Raw genomic sequence first — 22,729 nt, forward strand, 5'->3', positions numbered from 1 at the left:
TTATTCCTATCGTCTAAAACAGTCCAAAATTATTAGTAAACATAAACAACTCTGTCCCAAATCCAAAAGCTAGAGTGCTAAAACTCAAATTTGTGATTCCATCAAGTATAAAGTCTGGAGCTGCACCATATACAATGAATTATGAAAGATGTTCTAGATGACAGTGAGAGAACCCAGGGGAATGGGTGGGCTTATATGGAAACATTTTCTGTTTCAGAACTGAGATTGCTATCATATAAAAAAGCTTTTTTGGGTAGAAAAAACAAACAAATATTGCAGGGGTCCACCAAATGTGGCTCACATTAATTTTCTGTGGAGCAGCTTTGGACTTTTTACTTGATGACATCACAAGTTTGAGACTTAAATCTCATGTTTCTGGCTTTGAGAGAGAGCAGCTCATGTTCACAAATATTGATTGAACTTTCCTAGGCCATGGAAATGACAAAATGTCTATTGCAATTCTTAATTTAGGTGGTTATCCATTAAAGAACATATTTAAAGTCCAGTGTAGAATTTTAATCAAACAAATACTTAACACATGGTGAGGTATTGCACATAAACTGAGAAATTACTGCATCAATACTAATAATAATCCAAACACATAATCCAAAGGGTCATTCTGCATTATGAGAAGCAATTTTTTACTTTTGATACTTTTGGACTTTAAATAACATTTGTTTGCATGAAAAAGTTTACTTGTAAATTGAAATTTAGCTTTTATTTTTTTTAATGATCCTATGATATTATAACATGTTATTAAACATAATGCAAAATATCAAAGTTCTCATATGAATATAAAGGATCATTCATAAACCAATATAGAAAAGGGCTATTTCTGTTAACTTCAACAGATGGTTGATATCTTTCACTGCACTGTAATTTAATATTTTTCTGTTTTATTCAATTTAAACTTACCTTTATATTCTATTGAATTTCATTCCTTTCAAATAATGTGTGTCTAAAACATTAGTCATGAGTCTCTTACCTGATAGTATTTATGACAGCTTACAGTCCCCACATCATTGTAACTGAAGACACAGAGCCAGAAATGACCATGAATTAAACTTTTAATCATCTGTGGTTATAACACTGCTGGTATTATGAAATAGCAGCACGTAACTTCTAAAAAACAAGTAATAACATATTAAATGTACAGATTTGTAAAGTAACATTGGCTGAGAAAGTAACTAGGTTCACTTGAATATAAATTATGTCTCACAAAATGGAAAAAAATTAAGTGCTTTCTTTGAGTTTTTACAAATGATACAAGACTACTAACTGAACCTTTATTCAAATCTGGCCTACGTTATATATACTGTATATTTTCTCAATGGAGGGTGACGATCGGGGCACAAGACATCGCAACATTATTGTCATTCTTCATCAAATCACAAAGCCCCTTTACAGCATGGTTAATAACACTACTTTCAAAAGTCAGACCCCAGTATTTGGAAATGTTTTTAATGCCTCTCACTCGTCCTCTCTACTGTGAAAACTGGTCAGCATTGATAAAATTCAGTTAGATAATGTCGCTGTTTTGGTTCTGTTGCCTACAGTTGGTGACGACTCCTCTGTTGGCACTAAGATACAAAAATGATAACAACACAGGCTTTCTGTTTTTGACTAAATCTGGATTACAGAACGGTGCTCCAGCATTAAGATGAAGAGATGCTACTGTAAATAAACTAACAGCAGGAAGACACAAGGTGCGAATGACTGTGAACACAAAAATATGACGTTTCACGTATTGAATTACTGTTATGATTTTGAGCAGAATGCCACTCAAATATTGAACCTTTTTTTTCAATGATAAAACAGATTATTGGTAAAGTCTCTTAATGCTGAGCGATACTTTCCCTTGTGCCATCAAACAGTTCAAAGTGCATGCACGGTGATAAAGATTTGGTCACAAGCGTTAAGTGGACATGGGAAGTATTTCAACAGCAAGGAAACTTCAAGCCAGCTTTCGAAAGCTTTTACACTTTCGATTGAGTACGTTTTGAGACAATAATCAACAGGAACTATTTGACTTGGTTATAACTCATGACCACTGACAATAGGTTGCAAGTAGATATTGCTTAATTTCAAAGGGTCACAAGCCATTAAGACTGGAAACAACTGACCTGGGTGATAAAACAATTATCTTATGATAATTATTATTAAGAAGTACTGGATATTTAGCATGAGGGAATGATGTAATAACTTGTTAGCACCAAAGATAGAGACAAAAGTAACAAGACAGCAGTGGTGGATAACACCTAAGTACATTTTCTCCAGTACTGTACTCAAGTAGATTTTGAGGTACTTGTAATTTACTTGTGTATTTCATTTTCTGCTACTTTATGCATACACTTCACTACTTTCATCTGATAACTATAGTTACAAGTAACTTTAAAAGTCAGATTAATAATACAAAATATAATCAAATAATATGATGTATTATTGTAGGTTAACATAAGACTTAGCTAGCTTAGTTAGCTTAGCTAGCAGTATATTAAGGTCTTTAAATGTGCCCAACTTTTAGCACCTGACAACGTAAAAGTACTTAATGCATTACTAATCATAACCGAATGTTATCATATATGTTATTTTGCCAGTGTGCATCATGAGTCCTTTTGGTGTGTATAAGTATATTTTGATGCTAATACTTTCATACTTTTACTTAAAGCTACAGCAAGTAACTATAAAAGTAACTTTTTGTCATATTTGCTTAAACTGTCAGTATATCCTGACAGTAGTACATTAAATAATTAATCTGTGAAAAATTCCGGTTCCTCTGGCTCCTCCTAGAGCTCCTAATGACATTTGCAAGAATCCACCGCACCTGAATGTAAACAACCAATCGGAGCCAGGAGGACTCTCTAACACAGTGTCAGTCACTGCTCTTGCACACGCTGTGCTCGAGATAAAAAAAAAACAAAAAAAAAACAAACAGTAAACATTGGACTGGCTTTTCTGAGATGAGGAGAGCTTCAGGACCTAAAAGGATTATAAACTGAAACTACAAGAAAAAGACACGTAAACAGAACAAGACAAATGACAAAAGGCTAACTAAAAAGAAACCGTTAAAGCCGGCAGTTAAATCCTTTTAGGTCTCGTAGCTCTGTCCATCTCAGAAAAGCAACACTGATGTTTACTCTCGTTTTATCTCGGGCACGACATGCGCATGAGCAGTTATTAACACTGTGTTTAAGACTCTTCCTGGCTCTGATTGGTTGTTTTATTTCATGATTCTTGCAAATGCCATTAGGAGCACTGGGAGGTATCTGATTTCTTTAACAGATTATCTGTCTCATGTACTACTGTCAGGACATAATAACAGTTTCGGCAAATATAACTAATGTAAGTATGACTTGTAACAAAGTATTTCCACACCATGGTATTGCTACTTTTACTTAAGTAAAAGATCGGAGTACATTTTGACCACTGTGTAACAGTAGCAGCGGCAGTGGCAGCGTCCATCCTGGTCAAATAAAAGGTTAAAGTAAAAATAAAATATAAACTAGATTTGCAAGCAACTATACAGGAGTCCAAGCACCACCAAAATTCGGAACAAGCCCATTGACCTGAGGCAATCAGGAACCAAAAGAATGGCTGAAAACGGCTTTAACGGGTGCTATAACGCGTCTGTTGGTCAACTAAGCTCCCATGAAAATTTGGTTTTTACACCATTGAACACCAGCATAACCACTTCTATCTTGAAAAAAATAACGGCATAAAGCCAGAACAAGTAAGTTAGGGTTCTAACCCCACTGATGCTTGGACTCCAAATAAAGAACATTCTCATCACTAAGCACTGAGTGAAATGACTGAACACAGTAAGCGAGTGTTCATAAAGAGATGACTGCACTGCCTGACATCAACGTTGAAGTCATGCTTATTGAAATACTTCCCATGTAGGAGGTTTTCTATTTCAAACTCTTTCGAAAGGCATCTGATGGAGGGCAATGAAGAGTAAAGCACTTTCAACAGAATCAGGTACGGTAAATATTTTTGACAGAATAGTTTTTACATAGTTTGTTTAAGACAGATTAACAGATTAAAGGGAACTCCTCTTTGTTTCTGGTTTCAAATGAACGCAAATGGTAAATTAATTATCCTTTGCTTTTAGAAGAAAACCTAACGGAAGTGCACAACAGAGGGGAAACCAATAACCAAATACATTCATAAATGCTATAAAGTTGTGAAAAAAAAAAATAGTGTTAAAACATCACAAACAAATGACTGACAACCATCCATAACCATACGTCACTATAGCAGATACAAAATGCCGAGTACATAAACATTAGGCTACATGCTATCGGTTAAATATTCTGTGAGACGGACGTAAACAGGTCTGTCTTAGAAGAATGAACAGAAAAGAAAAAACAGCCACCCTTCATGTTAAATGCTTGGTATGTTAGCTTTCCTTCATTTAGAGTCACCAGCAGCCCATTAACATGTTGGCAGTCACATTGATTGGCTGTTATGTGATCAGTCATTAGAAGAACCAATCATATTTATGTGCTTTACTTTGTTTCCCTGCTGATAAAACTCCTGCGTGGAATGTTTAAAAGCAATTTTAAATGTGTAAAAGTTCAATCTTAACATAGTGAAAGCAGTTTGACCTAAAAAAATAAAATAAAATAAATTAAAAATTACAGGTCCACTTACTAGCTCTTCCCAGAGCTTTCAAACACATCTTGTGGTGTTCTTCGGCAGATGTAGACTGCTCTATAGTCATCATGCTTCGATCGTGTGATGAAAACGGAGCTTCATCCACTGAGGAAAATTAAAAGATGCAACTAAACGTTTTAGAAAAAGCTAGTAAGTGGACTTTGAGTTTTGTTAACCAAAATGGATTACTGCAAAGATTCTCACATCTTGACATCTTTTAAGAGACCACAGGAACACATCTGAACAACTACAGAGACTGGCTTCACACACTACTGGAGTCAATTTTAAACCGTAAGTGATCACATGAAGCATTTAGATTTTTTTTCTGAACTTATTTTGTTGTTTTCGGTTTCTTTGGAAACTGGGTGTTGAGAGTATTACAAGCACAATATCATGAGGTAGGCTGAAGCGAGCTGGCTGACGCTGCTTTTAAAGGAATAGTCCAACATTTGGGGAAATAATCTGATTGGCTTTCTGCATCAGATTTATATCTGCTTTACTTAGAGCCATAACCTGGAGGCAGTGAGCTTAGCTTAGCTTAGCTTAGCCTAGCTTAGTGTGAAGACTTAAAAAAATACTCTCCAATAAACAGAGTGTATCTCATTCGTAGCTGGATGCTGTGACTTCCTGGAGTCTTGTCATCACAGTGAGGTATGCTGTGCTTTAACTGGAGACGTTGTAGGTGGAGGTGTTTAGCTGTTGTTCTGTGCTTAACAAGAGTCATGTGTTCCCCAAAATGTTGAACTATTACTTTAACATGTAATAACGAGGCTTTAACTCCTTGCCATGGATTTGCTTCATATGTTCCAGTTTAAAGTGGAAATAGACAAGTTTTTACTTTAAAGGTCCAGTATGTGATTTTATTCCAATACATTCTGGTCAGTGAATATCTCCTTACACTCTGCTAGCTGTCAGTGTGCACTGAAAACAATCCTGGCTCTGTACGTGGGAAACAAACAAAGCGGACTGAGCCACACAACACTATTCAGGCTACTCCCGCTTCCACATCCTTGCCCACAAGGAACAGAGCTATACCATGATAATAATGAAAGGTAAATAACGTTAGAGATGTTATTGGAGCTTCTGAAGAAGCACTGACGTGAGGGGTGTATTTGTTTTCCAGAGTCGCAAACTCCACCTTAAACTCATCATTATAAAGTAAATGCACGGTGTAATAACTATAGAATAATGACACCATTAGCATATAGATTGGTTCCCTATAAGCCTTGCTTTCACTATGCAATTCTGTCACTGGGTATGATCTGGGAAAGCAAAGACTCGATTTACAGCACAAATGAAGTGCGTCGGATTGCGGAACGAAAACAGGACGAGGAAATCGCTTTTGTTTTGCAAAGTAGCTATCAGCAGCTAACTCCAGTTACTAAAGAGTATCAATGTAAGGTCTTTGCAGTTACTATTCCCAGAAGTGGAAATTGTAAAGTAACTGAAAACTGTGGTAGTTGCCAGGAAAGCAATCCGGTTGTCTTTGCAGCAGTGACGGCAACAATAATACCCCTTGGAAAGCCTAGGATGGTGACTTTGAAAAGTTGTCTGTTTCCACATTAAACCTGCACACACACTGCACAAAAGGTTACATCAAGCTGCCAGCGGACTTGCCTCAAGGATGGCAACGTGATGCCAGCCATGAATCAAGTTGCATTCAATGTCAAGACATATGGTACAGGAGGAATTGGGGTAGAGGGGGAATCCTTTCTCTCTCTTTTACCATAAAGTGACACTTCCACCACTGTATAGTCCAAAAAAAAAAAAAGCCAATCAGTTGTAAATAAAAGTGATGATGAGTAGTATGAAGTTATACAGATCATACTTAAGAGGCACAAAATCTTTTCAGAGAGTGAGAGAGAGCGACTAGACAAGTCTAATAAAATACTCTACTGTAGCAGCCTCTCTTAAGGTTAAAGTAACTATTTCCTTTTAAGGTAAACATGAAAGACAAGAAGGGTTTATCAAACTTTTTTTAAAAGAATAAGACACATTTAAAGTTGAAAAGAATCTGTTACAGATAAACACACAGTTAACAGTATACTACATTGGCTATACAGTGACAACCATCTCAAGACAGAGAAACCTACACCACAACTGTGTATCATCTCATATCCACGCTGACTCTGTGAGGTTCTTTTGAAGGATTCTTGTAGCTCTGTCGTCAGCTGCCTCCTCACCTGTTTGTCTTGTTAAAAACGCAGGTTTGTTTTCTTCTACGTCACAGTTAGTAACGTAGGGACAGATACTCGGTGGTATCTTTTTCTACCTCTGTTAAAATCAGCTCTGATGCGTTACGAGTGTTAGGTGTGACTTTTAGTTGTGTGTTTAAGTGTTCCTCTGTCCCTTCCCAGCCTCAGGGTGGGGCTCCATGCTGCCAGGCCGTTTCAGATTCCACTGGTCGATCTGTCTCTGCCTGTCCTGCTGCTCCACCTCCGATTCGCTGGACGAGCTGCCGGTATTACTGCTGCTACTGCTACTGCTGCTGCTGCCTCCACTGCCGCCGCCACTGAAAGCAAAGCAATCCTTCCGCTTCCCATCTGCCTTCCCCCTCTCTCCTCCTCTCTCCCCCTTCTCTCTCCTTTTCCCCTCTGCCATCCCGTCGTTGTCCTCTGCGCATTTGGCAACATCCGCCATTTCCATCTCCACCGGAGCCTGCTCTGTTTCCGGCACAGCTCCTCCCCGGTCCATGTCCACCCACATCGGACCGGGAGGAGGCTCTAAAGGGGTGTAGTGGAGCATCTGCGGCTGGAGCTGGGTGTCCACCTGTGGGGGGAGGTTCTGGTGCTCTGGGTGGAGGAGCTGGGTTTGATGCTGGAGGTGGTGCAGCGGCTGCAGAGGCTGCTGCATGGGTTGGTGCTGGATCTGATGCTGCTGTTGCTGATGGTGGTGGTGATGCTGATGATGCTGGAGGTGATGGTGATGGTGGTAGTGATCCACGATCTGCTTGTCTGCATTGTGGGCAAACTCCTTGGGCTGGCTTTTGAGGAACTTCTCAAACTTCTTGGAGGCTTTTTTGTTTGTCACAAACCAGTCCTGTTGAGAGACAAACAGCAGGGAGAGCAGGAATGAAAACACAAGTCTCATGAAATGGCATCTACAAATAGGCAGAGAAGCTGAACATACTGGTGAACTATTTGGTTACCTGTGAATGGACAGAGTTGATGTGGTATTTCACTCCACTCTCAGAGTTAAACTCTTTGTTGCAGATCAGACATCTGTATTTCCCAGCCTCAAAGTCGCCCTGAAATGACATCAAAGGAAATAACAGAGCCATGAAATGATTATAAAGCCCTGAAATAAGCTGTACTGTGGTTAGGAAAGTAGAGAATGTGATTTTACTAATCATTTTGTAAAAATCTGTGGTTGAAAGAAACTGAAGAATTAAAGAAGGATTAGTTTGACAAATCCACAAAGTCTCTAAAACCCTGAATTAATCTTGTAAGTATGTATGCCTAATTTAATAAAAACGCTGACAAAAATAATACCCTATACTTGGAAAAAAAAAGAAAAAAGAGCAACATGTGAAAACCTGTTTGTTTTTAAATACTTATTGCAAATCACTAGAGTTTCTTATTTTCAGATAAAACTGAAGAACATTTTAGAATGTTTCAATTTTTAATTTCCTATGTATAGTGTCTTTTACTCTGCCACTAACCACAATAAGCACTTTTATGTTACATTGAATTCATTAATTTCTGTATCTGCTTATCCTGTTAGTGGTTGTAGTGGGTCTCGAGCCTATCCCTGCTGACACTGAGCGAGAGGCTGGGTACACCCTGGACAGGTCACCAGACTATCACAGAGCTGACACATAGAGACAGACAACCATTCACATTCACATTCATGACTACGGCCAATTTAGAGTCACCAGTTACCCTGCATGTCTTTGGACTGTGGGAGGAAGCCGGAGTAGCCTGAGAAAACCCATGTTGACACGGGGAGAACATGCAAACTCCACACAGAAGGGCTCCCCCACCCCGGGTTTGAACCAGGAACCCTCTTGCTATGAGGTGACAATGCTAACCACTGCACCACCGTGCCACACATATTTAGTTTCAGAGATAAAGAAAAAAGCTGGCCTACCCTCGTGCAGAGTCCCAGATGAGCTTTCAGTCCAGACACACTGGTGTAGGTGGAGCCACAACCCTGAGGGAGACACAGATGAAGTTACATCATGATTTGTGCACTTCAATAAAGAGACTTAATCCTATTCTGTGATTTAAAAATAAATTTAGACAAAGGGAAAAAACCTGGGGTTCAAAGAAATACGAAATAGAGAGACAATTAATTCCAAATATCAAGGCCCAAACCAAACTTCTACTGAAATATGGTAAAGTAAATATAGTAGAACAAAAAAATGAATGAACACATAGAGCACACAAATAAACTTAAAGATCTAGTGTGTAGGATTTAGTGACATCTAGCGGTGAGGTTTTAGAACTGAAACTTCTCCCATGTGTCAAGCATGTAGGAGAACTTTGGTGGACAATGCAAAATCACTGAAACTCCAATAGCCCTATCTAGAGCCCGTCTTTAGTTTGTCTGTTCTGGGTTACTGTAGAAAAGCACTGTGGACTCCAACGAAAAGGTGCTGCTCTGTATGTAGGCATAAACAGATCACTAAGGTAACGGAACACAACAATTCTTACTTTAAGGTGATTAAAAACTAATGAAAACATAGTTATGAATATCATACACCATTTCTGTCAATAGGTACCCCTAAATCCTACATACTGGAACTTTAAAAATAACTCTATAATTGTGCAAATGTATCAGTTCCACTTTTGTAATACTTCACGGAAGGGAATAATTTTTCTTCAGCAGGATGTTCCCCATGGCTGAGGCTTTGTCTACTGTATATTTTATACCTTATTATACACACAGTCTTGTCATCCTGTTCCTCTAACCAGGCTGCACACACAGCAGTGATCATAGCAAGACAGGAAACAAATAAACACATAAACAAATGAATAAAACTGTGAGCTTAAATTATAACCCCGGCAGTGTGAGTGTACTGTTGTCCTACCTGGTTGGGACATTGAACTTTCCTCTGCAGCTTCACCTCATTCTTCCACTTCCGCAGCACCTCTTGGCTGAAGGCAGGGAGGCCTGGTCGGGCGTATTTTAACTGCAGAGGCCAGCATGGATAAGAGGAGGTTAATGAAAGTGTGAAAGCCAAGAAGAAAAGAGGTGCACCAACTTCTTTCAGTTCCAGTAAACATAAATGCCATTATATATCCTGCAACTTCACATATGCATTTAAAGCCAATCTTCCCTTACCTTTTTGTCATCTGGCACTAGGTCTGACTGGAACTTCCTCTTGGGCCAGTCTTTGGGCAGCTCGTTGTTGGCGATCTCAGCCAGGTGGAAGTTTGCCACCTGGGCTGATGCTCGCTGCACCCTGCCGCTGGCTGTCCTCTCCGGGTTGGCCTCCCTGTGGGCCTTCAGTGCCTCATCTTCTTCACTCTTCTGGGGCGTCTGGGTGACAGGAGGGGGGACATTTTAAGAGTATGTCACATGGCTTAAAATTGTTAGGGGCCATATCCACCAAAGTGTTTCTCTCCAGGTTGAAAATGTAAGGTGCCCTCAGGGAATGCCTTGTTTGGAGCTTTGGAGGCACTGTGTTTTTCAACTGAGACGCTTTGGTTGTGTCTGGTTGCTATGATACAGAATATTGGGGCAAAGTAAAAATGTGGGCACAAGGTAGAGTACTCGATCTGGCCCTTGCTCTAGATGAAGGGAAAGCTGAAGCATGTAGGGAGAGAGGACAGACCCACCAGTCTATATGAGCTCATGAGAGAAAAAATATCAATATATATACAATATATTAACATATTTCTCCTCCATTGTTGTTCTTTTCATTTAACACGTGACTGTTGGTCTTTGTGGTATTTGTCCTGCCCCTTCTCCACTGTGATTGAATGAACACATGAAATAAAACACACGACTCACAGGAGCATGCTCTGATTTCAGGTGGTACTCCAGACCCGCCTTGGACTTGTAGGTTTTCCCGCAGTGAGAACAGTTCAGCAGCATCTTCTCCAGCTCAGACTCCTCCTTCCCACACTTCTTCATGTGGTACACGTAGCCCATGATACTGGTGAAGGCAGCGTTACAGCCCTGAAGGAAGAAAAAAAAAGATTTTACTGTAGAATCATCATCATTTTTCATCTCATTTTAATAAATCTCCTATCGTAAATGAATATGATTTGTTACTTTACCTCTTTAGAGCATTTTAATTTGCCGAGTCTCTTCAGGATTTTGCGCAGCTTGTCTTTAATGGCACGATCATCCAGGTCCTTGGCATCTTCTGCTGAGGGCTAAAAAAGAGAGTGTGTTTTTATTGTCAGTGGCAACTGTATTTATGAATGAGACAAACATTATGTAAGATGCAAGCAAACACTCCACTTCAAAGAAAGCTTTGTTTATCCAGAGGTCAGTAATACACCCATGACACTGGAAAAATCTGCACCATTCCTCACAACTACACAGCTTACAAGATCATGCTGCTTGCTGAGGAATTTATTCAGTGTGAAAAGTCTAAAAATAGAAGAAAGTAGAGACAGTTAGGTGTAGAGCTGATTGGTCTTACCAGATGGCTGTGGTCAGCCATGATGTGATACTTCATCCCTGTTGAAGACTTCAGCTGTTTCCCACAGTGCTGACAGGTAAAGGGTTGCTGCACACAATGAATTCAAGTTGTGTCATATGTGCCAATTTATAAAGCGTGCATATAACCAACTTGATTAATTTAATTCAGACAAATGTAGTGTTCAAACACAGCATGCTCACCAGTCTGCAATTCTCCATGTGCTTCTTCAGCCCCTCCACAGTCTTCCTGCTCACACTTTTACACTTGGGACAGGTGACTCTGCCTTTGGCCACAATCTGGAGCTGCCAACGCTCCTCTTGACTTCCTGGTGGATGTTGACAAATAAATATTTAAATTTGCACAGAAGAAATGTTTCAGGAGGAGGAGCAGCTCATCTGAAGTCACTTTGTATTCTGACTTAAAGGGACAGTTCAGATTTTTTTGATGTGGGGTTGTATGAGGTACTTATCCATAGTTGGTGTATAACATACAGTAGATGTCAGTCAGCACGCCCCCAGTTTGGAGAAACAGGCTGAAGTTTGACATGGAAGCTAAGCAATTTACTGCTGTGGATGGGGTCAGCAACAAAATGTATTTTATCCACCTTAAAAAGTCCCACCTATAACAGTCAATATCAGTTTAAGTGTATGCTGTATTGAGAGTATGTTCACAGCTATATCTTTCCATCAGAAAGCCCGTTCCAGTGGGGAAGCCATTAACAGCTTCAGTTCCACATCCATGCTCTCTTCAAAGCCACCAGACTCCACTGACAAAATCAGTAATTTTGGCTCGCTGAAAACAGGAGCTGCTGGTCCACTGCTGCCTCGATCAGTTAGTTAGTTTGTGTTATTGTGTGACTTTGACAAATCTGAACCAACTCTTTTATACACCCAAGTCGCACAGAAACACAAACAAAATAATTGATTGAGGCAGTGATCGACCAGCAGCTTCAGTGTTCAGGGATGTTAAATTGTTGTTTTTCTCAGTGGAGTCTGGCTTTAAAGAGAGCAATATAACAACTTCAGTTCCCCCTTGGAAATTGCTGTCTGACAGAAAGGTTAAGTGCTGAAAATACTCTTAATATAGCGTACACTTAAACTGATATTCACTGTTTTAGTTGGGACTTTTTTAGATGGCTAATATATGGTTTATTCCTGACCCCCAGCCTGCTTTTCCAAAGTGGGGGCGTGCAGACTGACATCTACTGTACGTAATATGCTGTCTATGCAGAAATACGTTGATAGAACCCTGCTTCAAAAAATCCAAACTGTCCCTTTAAGGTCAGAGACTTTATGTTACAACAAAAAAATACTTCCCTTTTCTACGTTAATAAAAATTTAAACCCAACCTTATTCATAATTTTCATGTGTTAATCTATTTTCTCACCTTGACAAACAATTTCAATCAATTAAAGACAAAAAAAAAAAAACTTAATTCATTTTTTTCAACCTGGGAAGAATAGTTTAAGCTGAGACAGAGAGGATAAAAACAAAAGGTGAACAGGTTTCCTACTTAAATATTAACAGCATTGGTTGTCTCACCTGGAGGGTAGGTAGGAGGCTCCTTCTTGGTGGAGAGGATGGGGGGTTTCTGGTCCTCGCTGGGTTGGGCCGTCGACGCCTCTCCAACACTGGCAGCATCTGAACCTGAAATATTCACATAAGATAACTAGATTTAATTCTGTTCTAATATTTAACTGCTTTTTCTGTTGCTGTCATTAAAAAAAAAATCCTGATTTTAATTTAAGAAATTCAATCTGCATCTCTGCTATTTATCATCCAAACTATCAAACCCTACATATTGATTACCCTCATTATGCTCAATATAAAAAGATTACTACACTGCAATTATCTTCCCCCTGTGCAAACAGTTTCAGTTACATCCTGCAGCAGGACTTAATGACTAGTCTGCACAGGAGGCTGCCAAAAATATAACAACTGTTAATGCTCAGTTAATTTCGTCTTAATAACACTACATATAATTTATGTTGGTAGGCTCACGATATCATCAGTGAAGTTGACAAAATGATGGCGCTGTCACTGACATGAAAGTAAAAAGTGCCCTCTACTGACCAAACAATAATACTGCCAGTGGGTCCATCCAAACATTTATCATAATGCTGCTGCCAGGTGTTTCATTAGGGCAGATTTTTAGTATTACGCCCTGATGACTGTGGATACAACTCCTTTAAAAAGCTTTCAAAAGTGTGTGTCTCACTCTAGACCCATTAAATATCAGACTAGATGTTGACTTACAGGAGTCTCTGCCCTCTGGTGGCTGTGGGAAGTTATTAACAGGTGGGCTTCGCTCCATTTCCACTCTCTGGACTTTCTTCATGTTCAAGTCTTCAAACGTAACATGCAGAAGAAAGTCAGTCTCCAAAGTAACCCGCAAAATATCCAAGAAGAATCTTTAAACACCTCACTCCACATGTACCAACACATTTTTTACTCTTATTTATGCATGCAAGAACAACCACAAAACACTCACACAAAAGGCTGATGCAAAGTCAGTGTGTGTACGTACCAGGTCTCCAGACATGCTCTCTGTCTCTGTTCGTGTTGCTCCAACCTTGGTCTTGGCTTCTGCCAGTCCCCCACGCCTGCTCCGGCCCAGAGGAGGCCCTGTCTCTTCCCGGATCCCTGCCTGCATTCCAGGCCTGATCCTGGCCTCTATCTCTGCCTGCTGCCCAGCCCTGCTCCGGACCTCGGTCCCGACCCGTCATCCACGCCTGGTCCGGTCCGGTATGAGCCCTGTCCCTGCCTGGAATCCACGTCTGGTCTTGACTGGAGTGTCCCGCTCGGTCCCTGCCGGAGTTCCAGACCTGCTCCTGCGGTCTGTCTCTACCCGGGGCCCAGGCGTCGGGGCCTCTGTCCCTGCTGGAGTTCCAGCTGTGGTCCTGAGGCTCCCTGCTGGTGTCGGGGCCTTGGGGCCACACGTCCTTCGCCACCAGTCTTGGAGGCAGTCTGGCAGAGGGCGGAGCCATTGACCCTGGGTCCGCCCCATTGGCCAGGCCACCTGATGACATCACTGAGCAGCTGGTGGTTGGGTAATCTACAGTTCCTATGGAAACACTCTGGAGGTCCTCGTACCTAAAAAAAAAACAAAACCCAAAATATCTGTACTTATTATGTCAAAAATGACAATAAAAAAGTAATTTAATCTACAATCGACAAAGCAACAAATCTATGAGTGTCTTACCTTTTTCTGCCGTACGTTCTCTTCATCTTTAGAGCATCCTGGGCTTCAGACTCGTCATTCTGAAACATTCAAGTACACAACTGTGAAGTAGAGATCCTACTGTGTGCACAAAGTCGACAGATTTTCCTGATAACCTCTGGATAGTTTGCTTAAATACAACATCACTGCATGCAACAGGATGCATATTCTGTATGAGTTCATTCTCACCTTGGGATATCCAACGGAGTTTAATTCACAGGTTCTCTCTGGTATTCGCTGAACAACTGTAGGAGACAACATTTGTTTACTGTCATATCAGCTGCACCCTGGTCACAGTGATTCAAATAAAGGATACTTGCTTCTATACCTGGACATGGCACTCCACTTTTAGGTTGTGACTGGATAGATTTCCTCTTTCTTGGCACATACAAAGGTGACATATCCCCTCCGATGTGAGCAGGGTCCATTCTAGGAGTGCCAACACCCCCGGAGAAATCACCACTGGAAAGGCAAAGAGAAAACATCTAGTTTTAATTAATATAATACTTCCAATTTGGTTACATAATTCAGAATAATTTGTATTTCTAAGTTTATGATACATACATGATAAAACAGACATGCTTTTATCTCCAGCAGACTTGACTACTGTAATAACTTGTTCTCAGGCCTCTCAGAGAAATCTTAAAACAAACTGCAGATGATCCAAAATGCAGCAGCACGACTACTCACCAAGACTAAACATTGAGAACACATTACTCAGAGTACTGATGTTTTATTTCTTTGATGTGCTTAAAAGTATTTCTTTAGAGTATTTTTTCAATGCAACAATAATAATAATAATAATTCTTAATTTGCTCATTTGGTCCACTGTACAACAGATAAAGGTTTGTTTTGATTTGTAATTAATTTTCCCTCAAGACAAAATGTGGGACTACTTGCAGTTATTAGTTTTTCATGACATTCCTTTTTAAGCTAATATTTTGCAAAGAAATCTCATCAAGAACTAACGTATATAATTAGAAAGACATTAGATTTCAGATTATATTGAGATTGATTTAAATATTTTAAATATCTTGGCCGACTTATTACGAATCTTTGAACTTTAAAGCAAAATAACCATAAAGATTTTTTTTTTTCAGTTTTACTTACGCCCAAGGAAATAATTTAGGCTGCATTAAATCTCCTCATAATTAGTTTTGATAATTAATTGGCCACACTAAACACTGCTAATTTTAATAAATACTCAGTGAGTCAGATGTTTTCCTTTTCCAGCTATTTCCATTCAAATTTGGCTATTTTATTCCAAACACATGTACTGTAAATTGAGTTGATATATAGGCCAACATACATTAAGCTTAAGTTTACGTGTAAGTTTAAGTTTATTTGCATATTTAGATATTAAGAACAGAGAAGACTAGAAAATAATAAAAACAGTTTACATGTGCAGGTGAGGGTGAAACCCACAAAGGGTTTTTTGTGGTACCTCACCTAAAGGGAAGAATAAAATATGCATAGATTTGAAAATACAACATCATGCAAAGTAATATTTTGTCTACAATACTAAACCAATACTGATAACATACTTACAAACACTTATTTACAGAGATATCGTGCCATAATCTGGATGAAAACATGCAGTAGCATTTGTTTCTCAAGCTCAAATCCCTGCTTTATTAACATGTTCTCTCAAAAGAAAGTACAAAAGTACACCTCCACATTTATAATAATAATGTCAAAGATGCAAAGTTAAGTTTTTTATGTGTTTACATGTGGGAAAAGAATGCACACAAAAACAAATCATGAAAAACAAAGGGGGTTGATTTAGAGATCCTGCAATGATGATTTGCAATATATAAAGTCATTCAAATTTACCTTTCAGAACTGCAACATTACAGTGATGCACACGTAAATGCATCACTAATTATAATCCAGTAATATATGGGATTTATAAATACATAATGAATACTTTTTAATGCAAATGCTTGTGTACTTTTTAGGGTTAAATGCTGGACCTACTTGTAGTTTTACACTATTTTTTTCACTAGTGTTGCTACTTTTACTCAGATACAAAATAATGCAAATTAATATTTCTCTGTAGCATGATTAAGATATTAAAATATTTGAGTCTTGCTGCAGAGACTGTTTCTTAAATGGCTCTGTAAAGTCCCAGAGATTGCTTCTACTGTTGGCTGCAGTCCCCGTTATGTTTACACTGTTGTCCCTCCATCATGTTTGACATTTGAACGCCTCTTGTATGTGGCTGTGTCCCTTGTCACGTTGAAGGCCACTGACCTGCTGCTTGAATGTTACTAAAACTGAAAAGAAGCTATGAAACAGAAATAAAATGTCCAACAGTTACATTGCAGTTAAAGTGAGGGGTTGTGGGGTTTTTTTCTGGGTCCAGTAAAGCATTAAATTAGCCATTATGGGACTGAGGCAAAGATCATCATTGTCCGTGTGGATAGGGAAAATACAATTTAGACGACGTCTGGGAGGAAAACACGTCCAGCTACAGCACAACTAGCTCGCTACCAAGATGTTCTGTGTACCCGGAGACACCTTAAGCTGTCCCGAGTGCCTTTCATTGTTTGTTACCGGGGAAGAAACGCAAAGAGAGCCTACCGTCCTACAGCTCACTCCCTCTGCAAAGACGCTTCGCCTCCATGTCTTCGAGCCTGGCCTCCTCCGTCGCCTTTCCCCCGGCAGTGATAGCACCAGGAGGGCTAACATGAAGGAAGGCCGGATCCGGGACTTGAACTAACTCTTGAGATAAACACCGAGGCTTTGACAGCATCTAAATATGAAGCACGAACGCCGGCATAATTCAGCACACTGTATTTGTGTGTTGTTCAGCGGAACGCCCTCCTGCTGGAGAGAACAAATAAGACCCGCATCTGCTGGGGCGTTCACGGGACGTCGGAAATACCGCAGTTCTCTCTATCGGCTCCATTAGTCAAGGAATTTAACCTAAATTGAATGAACGTAATAATATTATGTACGTACAGCAGCGAGTACATTTACTCAAATATTTCACTTTACTACAATTTTGACACACTGGTACTTGACTATTTCCATTTGATAGTACTTTAGCCTATTGTACATTTCCCTCCAATACATTTATTTGATGCTTGTGGTTATTAGTTACATTGTACTTAAAACATAGCCTATGATTTACCTGAAATTAAATGATATGATGAAGTACTATATTAGCCTATAAATCTACTCAGTAGAACATCGAGTAGCCTACCTGCAACTGGCTTCACACTGAAGAACTACATTAAACGACATTAAAATCTTCTTACATGTATTCATTTACAATAGAAATAGAAAAATATAATATTCTATAATAATGAAGGAGCTATTCCGCGAATTGAGTATTTAACTTTCGATACTCTGAGTATATTTTACTGATAATATTTCTGTACTTTTACTTAAGTAACATGTTGAATTTGGGACTTTTACTTGCAATGGATATTTTTACATATAGTATTTCTAATTTTGCTCAAGTAAAGGAGTAGTTCTTCCACCACTACCAAAGAAGTAGATGAAAAATATGAGCATATAAATATATATATTTTAAGAAAAGCATGCAAATGTTGCATAATGTGTTGTTGTGTACTTTCCTGTCATTATATTTATTTGTTTCTGTTGTATTTTTGTGCACATCCTGTTATCTGCTTTTATTCAATATGGACCTTTCTCTGAGTCCTTCTTCTTCTTCTTCTTCTTCTTCTTCTTCTCATTAATATTATTATTATTATTATTATTATCCATCCATTTTCTAACCGTTTATCCTCTTGAGGGTCGTGGGGACCTGTAGCTTATCCCAGCTGACATTGGGCGAGAGGCAGGGTACACCCTGGACAGGTCACCAGACTATCACAGGGCTGACACATAGAGACAGACAACCATTCACACTCACTTTCACACCTACGGGAAATTTAGAGTCACCAATTAACCTGCATGTCTTTGGACTGTGGGAGGAAGCCGGAGTACCTGGAGAAAACCCATGCTGACACGGGGAGAACATGCAGACTCTGCTAACCACTGCACCACCGTGCCGTACATGCACAGTGTTATTTTAAACTGTAATTGTATAATTTGTAGATATGTGGACGTTGCAGTGATGTTTCCGGAGTCCCATACAATATAATATATATTGTGAAAGTCCGGATGTTTTGGGAAGGTACACAACTCTGGGTACCACTTTCTAATAAATACTTTTGGCAGTAGTGGAGGAAGTACTAAGACCTTTAACTTCAGTAAAATTGACAATATCACAGTGTAAAAATATTTTGTTACATGTAAAGGTCCTACATTACCATTTCAGAATAATGAGTGTAATATTATTGGATTATAAATAGTGATGCATTCATGTGCACACCACTTTAATGTTGCAGCTGCTAAAGATGTGTCTTATTCGAATTATTTTATGCACTGCTGGCTATCTTACAGCATCTCATATATCATGTATTAGTTGATTGTATATTACAACAATAATTTGAATCTGCAAAGTAATTAGTTATTAAAGTTAATACGCATAAAATGGAAATACTCAAGCAAAGTACAAATACCTCAAAATTGTATTCATGACCAGAATTAATGTACTTAGTTACATACAAACCACAGACTTTTAGTTATTACATCTTCATAATGGGTAATAAAATCAACGTTATACTTATACTCCTCCACATATTAAAAAACATGTACTTTAACTTACGCTGAGACAAATGAGACATAATGTGTGTGTTGTTAAAACATGGCAATAATGAATTTTCTCTGACAGTGCTTCTCAGTTGTGAGTCATCATGAACCGCAAGTGCACAGCATTTATTTCCAACCAAACACAGCAGGAGCTCACTGAGTAACACAAACACTGGCATATACAGGAGGGAGCAGAGACATGAGCTGCCGTGGTGTTTGTTTGGAATAAAAAGACGGTTATCGATCACTCCCGAAACCCAATCTACTGATGCTGTAATGAGGTTACTGAGATGCAGCGTTGAGGCACCAGAGTGTGATAGCTGTGACCACAACTGAAGTATGTCATTTGATAAAAGCCTAAAATTAAAGTTGTTGTATGTGCCTTTTACATAGTCTATTTTGTTTTTTAATCTACCCAAATTTGTGAATCCATCAGTCACATTTATTCCAATTTTCACCACTTGGTTATGAAGTTTACGAGCAGCACCTGAAGGCAGCAGCAGTCAGCGGCACTGGGACCAGGGGGGCGGGTCCTCCTGTCAGCAGCCTGTCTGTGAGAGGAGGTTGGCTGCATCAGGGGGAAGCAGGAGCAGGCATGTGATTAAATTAATGTTTTTATATTAAATATTTACAACTGAATCCTTCTGTGTGACTGTATGGAGTCAAGTGTAACACAACAAATATTTAAGGTTGCATTTTGATGTCCAGTAGGGAACAGAAGAGCGTAACAAGCAGCTGAGAAACATATTGCCTTACAATGTTGTTATGACAAACATCCAGCAAACATGGATCAGCCTGATATATATAACTTCAATATTCTTTACAATCAACCTCTACAAGGTTGGTAATACAAATCTTATTAGTTATCAATACCTAATTACCTTGTTAGGAGTCTGTAGTTTATAGAAATCTATAATCTATGTAAGGAGAACCTTGAAATAGGCTGCACAGTTGCATAGAGGAAGTGTGGTCACTGGTCACTGTGACTTTATCTGAGAATGATGACATGCTGCAGTTTTAGCACGTTAACACTTAAAGAAACAGGCTCACTCCACATCTAACCTGTTAAAGCTGTTCTCCCTCAGTGCTTAGACTCTTTCCATGTGAGGACACTGCACAAAAACAATACATAATAAATTCCAGTGTCCATGTAATGCACTAACTGCAGTCACCCCTCCCAGCTACATACTGACCATTCTCTCTCTCTGCACATCCTCTTCAGCAGTCAGCTTGAAAACACGTAGCACGTAAAAGTAAAAGTGAAAGTGTTGCACTGACTGGGAGGGACCGTCATTATCTTCCTGTCAAGCGTGAGAAAGCAATGCAAGAGACTTTACCAACAAATTATCAATCTATTCCGTAAGTAAGCGTCTTTAAAGGTTTTAAATAACCCTTGCGTGGCTGTGAACTGCTGACCATGACTCGGAATAGCTTTGCAGGCTATAGACCTCTAAGGTAACGTTGGCTGTGTCTGGAGCAAGCTTGTGCAGAGCAGCTGTGACAAGAGTTTGTGACGCACATATGCTGATCCTTGCTTAACTTTATTGTATTTTTTTGAAGTGTGTTGACTAAAAGTTTCCTTATCTCCTCCTCAGAGACATGACCCGGACAGAGAGGACTGGTGAGAAAACAAGTTTACTGTTTTTATAATTTGTGCTTGTGGTGCTCATGAGTGAAAGGCAGTATTTAATTTTTTGCATCTTTATACTGGTACCCCACTTTATCTTAGAGGCTTTTTACTTTACTACATTTGTCTGACAGCTTTAGTCTCTCTCTCTCACACACACACACACGCACACACACACCATTTTGCCACATCCCCTTTAAAAACTCATGAGTCATGTTGACATAGGGAGTCTTTATCATTCTAGAGACAGGTGTTGTGAGGTTGTTTATGAGTGTGAATACATTGCAATGCGTCCGACTTGAAGTTTGAGTTAAGCATTTTGGACATCACCATGTTGGTTTTATGGACGCCAGAAGTGACCGTATTTGGATGACAGGGTGGAGCTGTGGAGGAGTGAGTGGTGGATCTGACTGAGAATCCAAGCTCACTATCAGCAGACAGTCTGTCAATCAAAATGGCCCACCGTTAACTTTAATTCTTAATAAAATGTAAATTAGTGAGTTATTGTTAAAAATGCATACAGTTGTCAAGAATGTTGAAATTAACTATAGAGACTAAAACTATTTTCACCAGGCTGTAAACATGTTTATTTTTGCTGTAAAGTAACATGGGGGTCTATGAGGATTGACTCACTTCCAGAGCCACCCTCAAGTGGCTATTTGATGAACTGCAGATTTTGGCGCTTCGGCCAAAAGTTCGCCGCATAGATCAGCCTCTCATTGGGCGGAACGAGCCACCCGCTGAAGTCCCGCCCTACCACCTCCGGTAGCAGTTTTCAACACGTCCTTAACTAACTTTTGCGGTGTTTGATCTTGTGGGGATGTAGCCATTTTTCTGCCATGGTTCGCGTCCTGTAGGCGATATTTTTGTGGGCGTGTTACACCAAAACCTGTTTCCCCCCGGCAATATTTTTGCAAGCGCACCATTGCTGTGGCACCGCCAAGAACGATTGTGATTGGTTGAAACTAATAAAAAAAGCCGGGGCGTTTTTTTCTCCAATCTTAAAGTGAGAGGCGGCCCAGCCAGACCTTTCTTTTCTTGAGAAAGGTCTGGTGAGCGAGACTACTAACTTAGCGACTTTGTAGCTGTATTTAGCAACTTTTCAGACCCCTCTAGCGACTTTTTCAAAAAAGTGACTAGCGACAAATCTAGCGACTTTTTCTGATGTTATTGGAGACTTTTGGAGACTCTGACGTGAAAGCACGTATCGTTCTTATTCTTCTCAACGAGCAGCGGATGCTGCCATGGGCTCCTCCCCCATCCCAAAGCACTCACAGGTGGCCGAATCCTCCCTCCCAGCTGCAGTCAGAGCAGGAGATGTTAACCCCTCCACGTCCAGATTGCAAATGAATCGTGCATGCGCGGAACCGCCGCTGGCTGATCTATCGCTCTGATCCCGACCTGGCTTACAGTCAGGGCGGGATGTAAATGTAAAATTTTCTTTGTCTAATATAAATCACTGAAAGAAGGTTCATTTGTAGTTCTAAACATATTCAGAGTGTTTTTTACTCAGTTTTTGTCTCTCCCACGACGTTATTCCTCTCTCCTACAGCATCCATTACAATTACATGTATATGGACAATAATGCAAATTAGGCGATGACGTCATTTAGCGACTTCGAGCGATGTTTAGGACAGCCAATAGCTACTTTTCTTACTGAGGAGTTGGCAACAGTGCTTTGGTGTTAGCTTCATTTTTGAGCCCCTGAAGTTGCCACTTGATGCGCTTCCATGATCGCAGCTATCGAATTAGTTTCAAAAAGCACAGAGTAAAGTGGGATTTATAATTGTGCAGCAGACCATACGCTGTAGCCTACGCATGTGGCCTACGCCGTTGTGAGCATTTATACTTGTGCGGTGGTGTGTCTGTGTCACACTGCAGTTACACCTCCAAAATGCTAGTTGGCGGAGGAGGTTTCTGTGAAGTGCTGTAAAGTTTAGTTGATTCAAAACACACATTAAACA

General features: G+C 39.7%; 2 protein-coding genes across 4 annotated transcripts in view; one reads left to right on the forward strand and one right to left on the reverse strand.

The window, feature by feature from the left end:
• Window positions 1-1,067: 1,067 nt before the first annotated feature.
• znf512 (zinc finger protein 512) lies at window positions 1,068-20,351 on the reverse strand. Of its 2 annotated transcripts, XM_050058533.1 has the most exons (17): window positions 20,332-20,351; window positions 19,626-19,706; window positions 14,802-14,935; window positions 14,663-14,718; window positions 14,456-14,514; window positions 13,781-14,346; window positions 13,510-13,599; window positions 12,796-12,900; window positions 11,455-11,579; window positions 11,255-11,341; window positions 10,884-10,982; window positions 10,615-10,782; window positions 9,943-10,140; window positions 9,689-9,790; window positions 8,746-8,808; window positions 7,805-7,903; window positions 1,068-7,695 (listed from the first exon to the last, which is right to left on the reverse strand). In XM_050058533.1, exons 1-17 carry the CDS (start codon window positions 20,349-20,351, stop codon window positions 6,988-6,990), a joined length of 2,760 nt encoding a protein of 919 aa, XP_049914490.1. In that variant the 3' UTR covers window positions 1,068-6,987. The 2 variants fall into 2 exon arrangements, with proteins under 2 accessions (XP_049914490.1, XP_049914491.1); XM_050058534.1 differs by lacking the exons at window positions 19,626-19,706; window positions 20,332-20,351 and adding an exon at window positions 17,057-17,311.
• A 13-nt stretch (window positions 20,352-20,364) lies between these two features.
• si:ch211-245h14.1 (uncharacterized protein LOC563420 homolog) overlaps window positions 20,365-22,729 on the forward strand; it is a 4,923-nt gene continuing 2,558 nt past the window's right edge. Inside the window, exons 1-2 of one of the 2 annotated variants that reach the window (XM_050058535.1) lie at window positions 20,365-20,497; window positions 20,734-20,759. In XM_050058535.1, the coding sequence (XP_049914492.1) occupies window positions 20,460-20,497; window positions 20,734-20,759 (64 nt within the window). In that variant the 5' untranslated portion in view covers window positions 20,365-20,459. Of the gene's footprint in view, window positions 20,594-20,733; window positions 20,760-22,729 lie in introns of both variants that reach the window. The other variant, XM_050058536.1, reaches the window with a different exon arrangement.

Source organism: Epinephelus moara, chromosome 12, assembly GCF_006386435.1.
Source record: "Epinephelus moara isolate mb chromosome 12, YSFRI_EMoa_1.0, whole genome shotgun sequence".
NCBI classification, from domain to species: Eukaryota; Metazoa; Chordata; class Actinopteri; order Perciformes; family Serranidae; genus Epinephelus; species Epinephelus moara.

What these genes read in the sequence shown, in the direction of transcription:
- znf512 (XM_050058533.1), bottom strand. Translation starts at nt 20,351, where the DNA reads ATGTGCAGAGAGAGAGAATG. An exon ending in ATGTGCAGAGAGAGAGAATG is followed by an intron (nt 19,707 to 20,331) that starts GTCAGTATGTAG and finishes CCCCTGATGCAG; the next exon opens with CCAACCTCCTCTCACAGACA. An exon ending in GCCTCCTACCTACCCTCCAG is followed by an intron (nt 11,580 to 12,795) that starts GTGAGACAACCA and finishes AACATCCACCAG; the next exon opens with GAAGTCAAGAGGAGCGTTGG.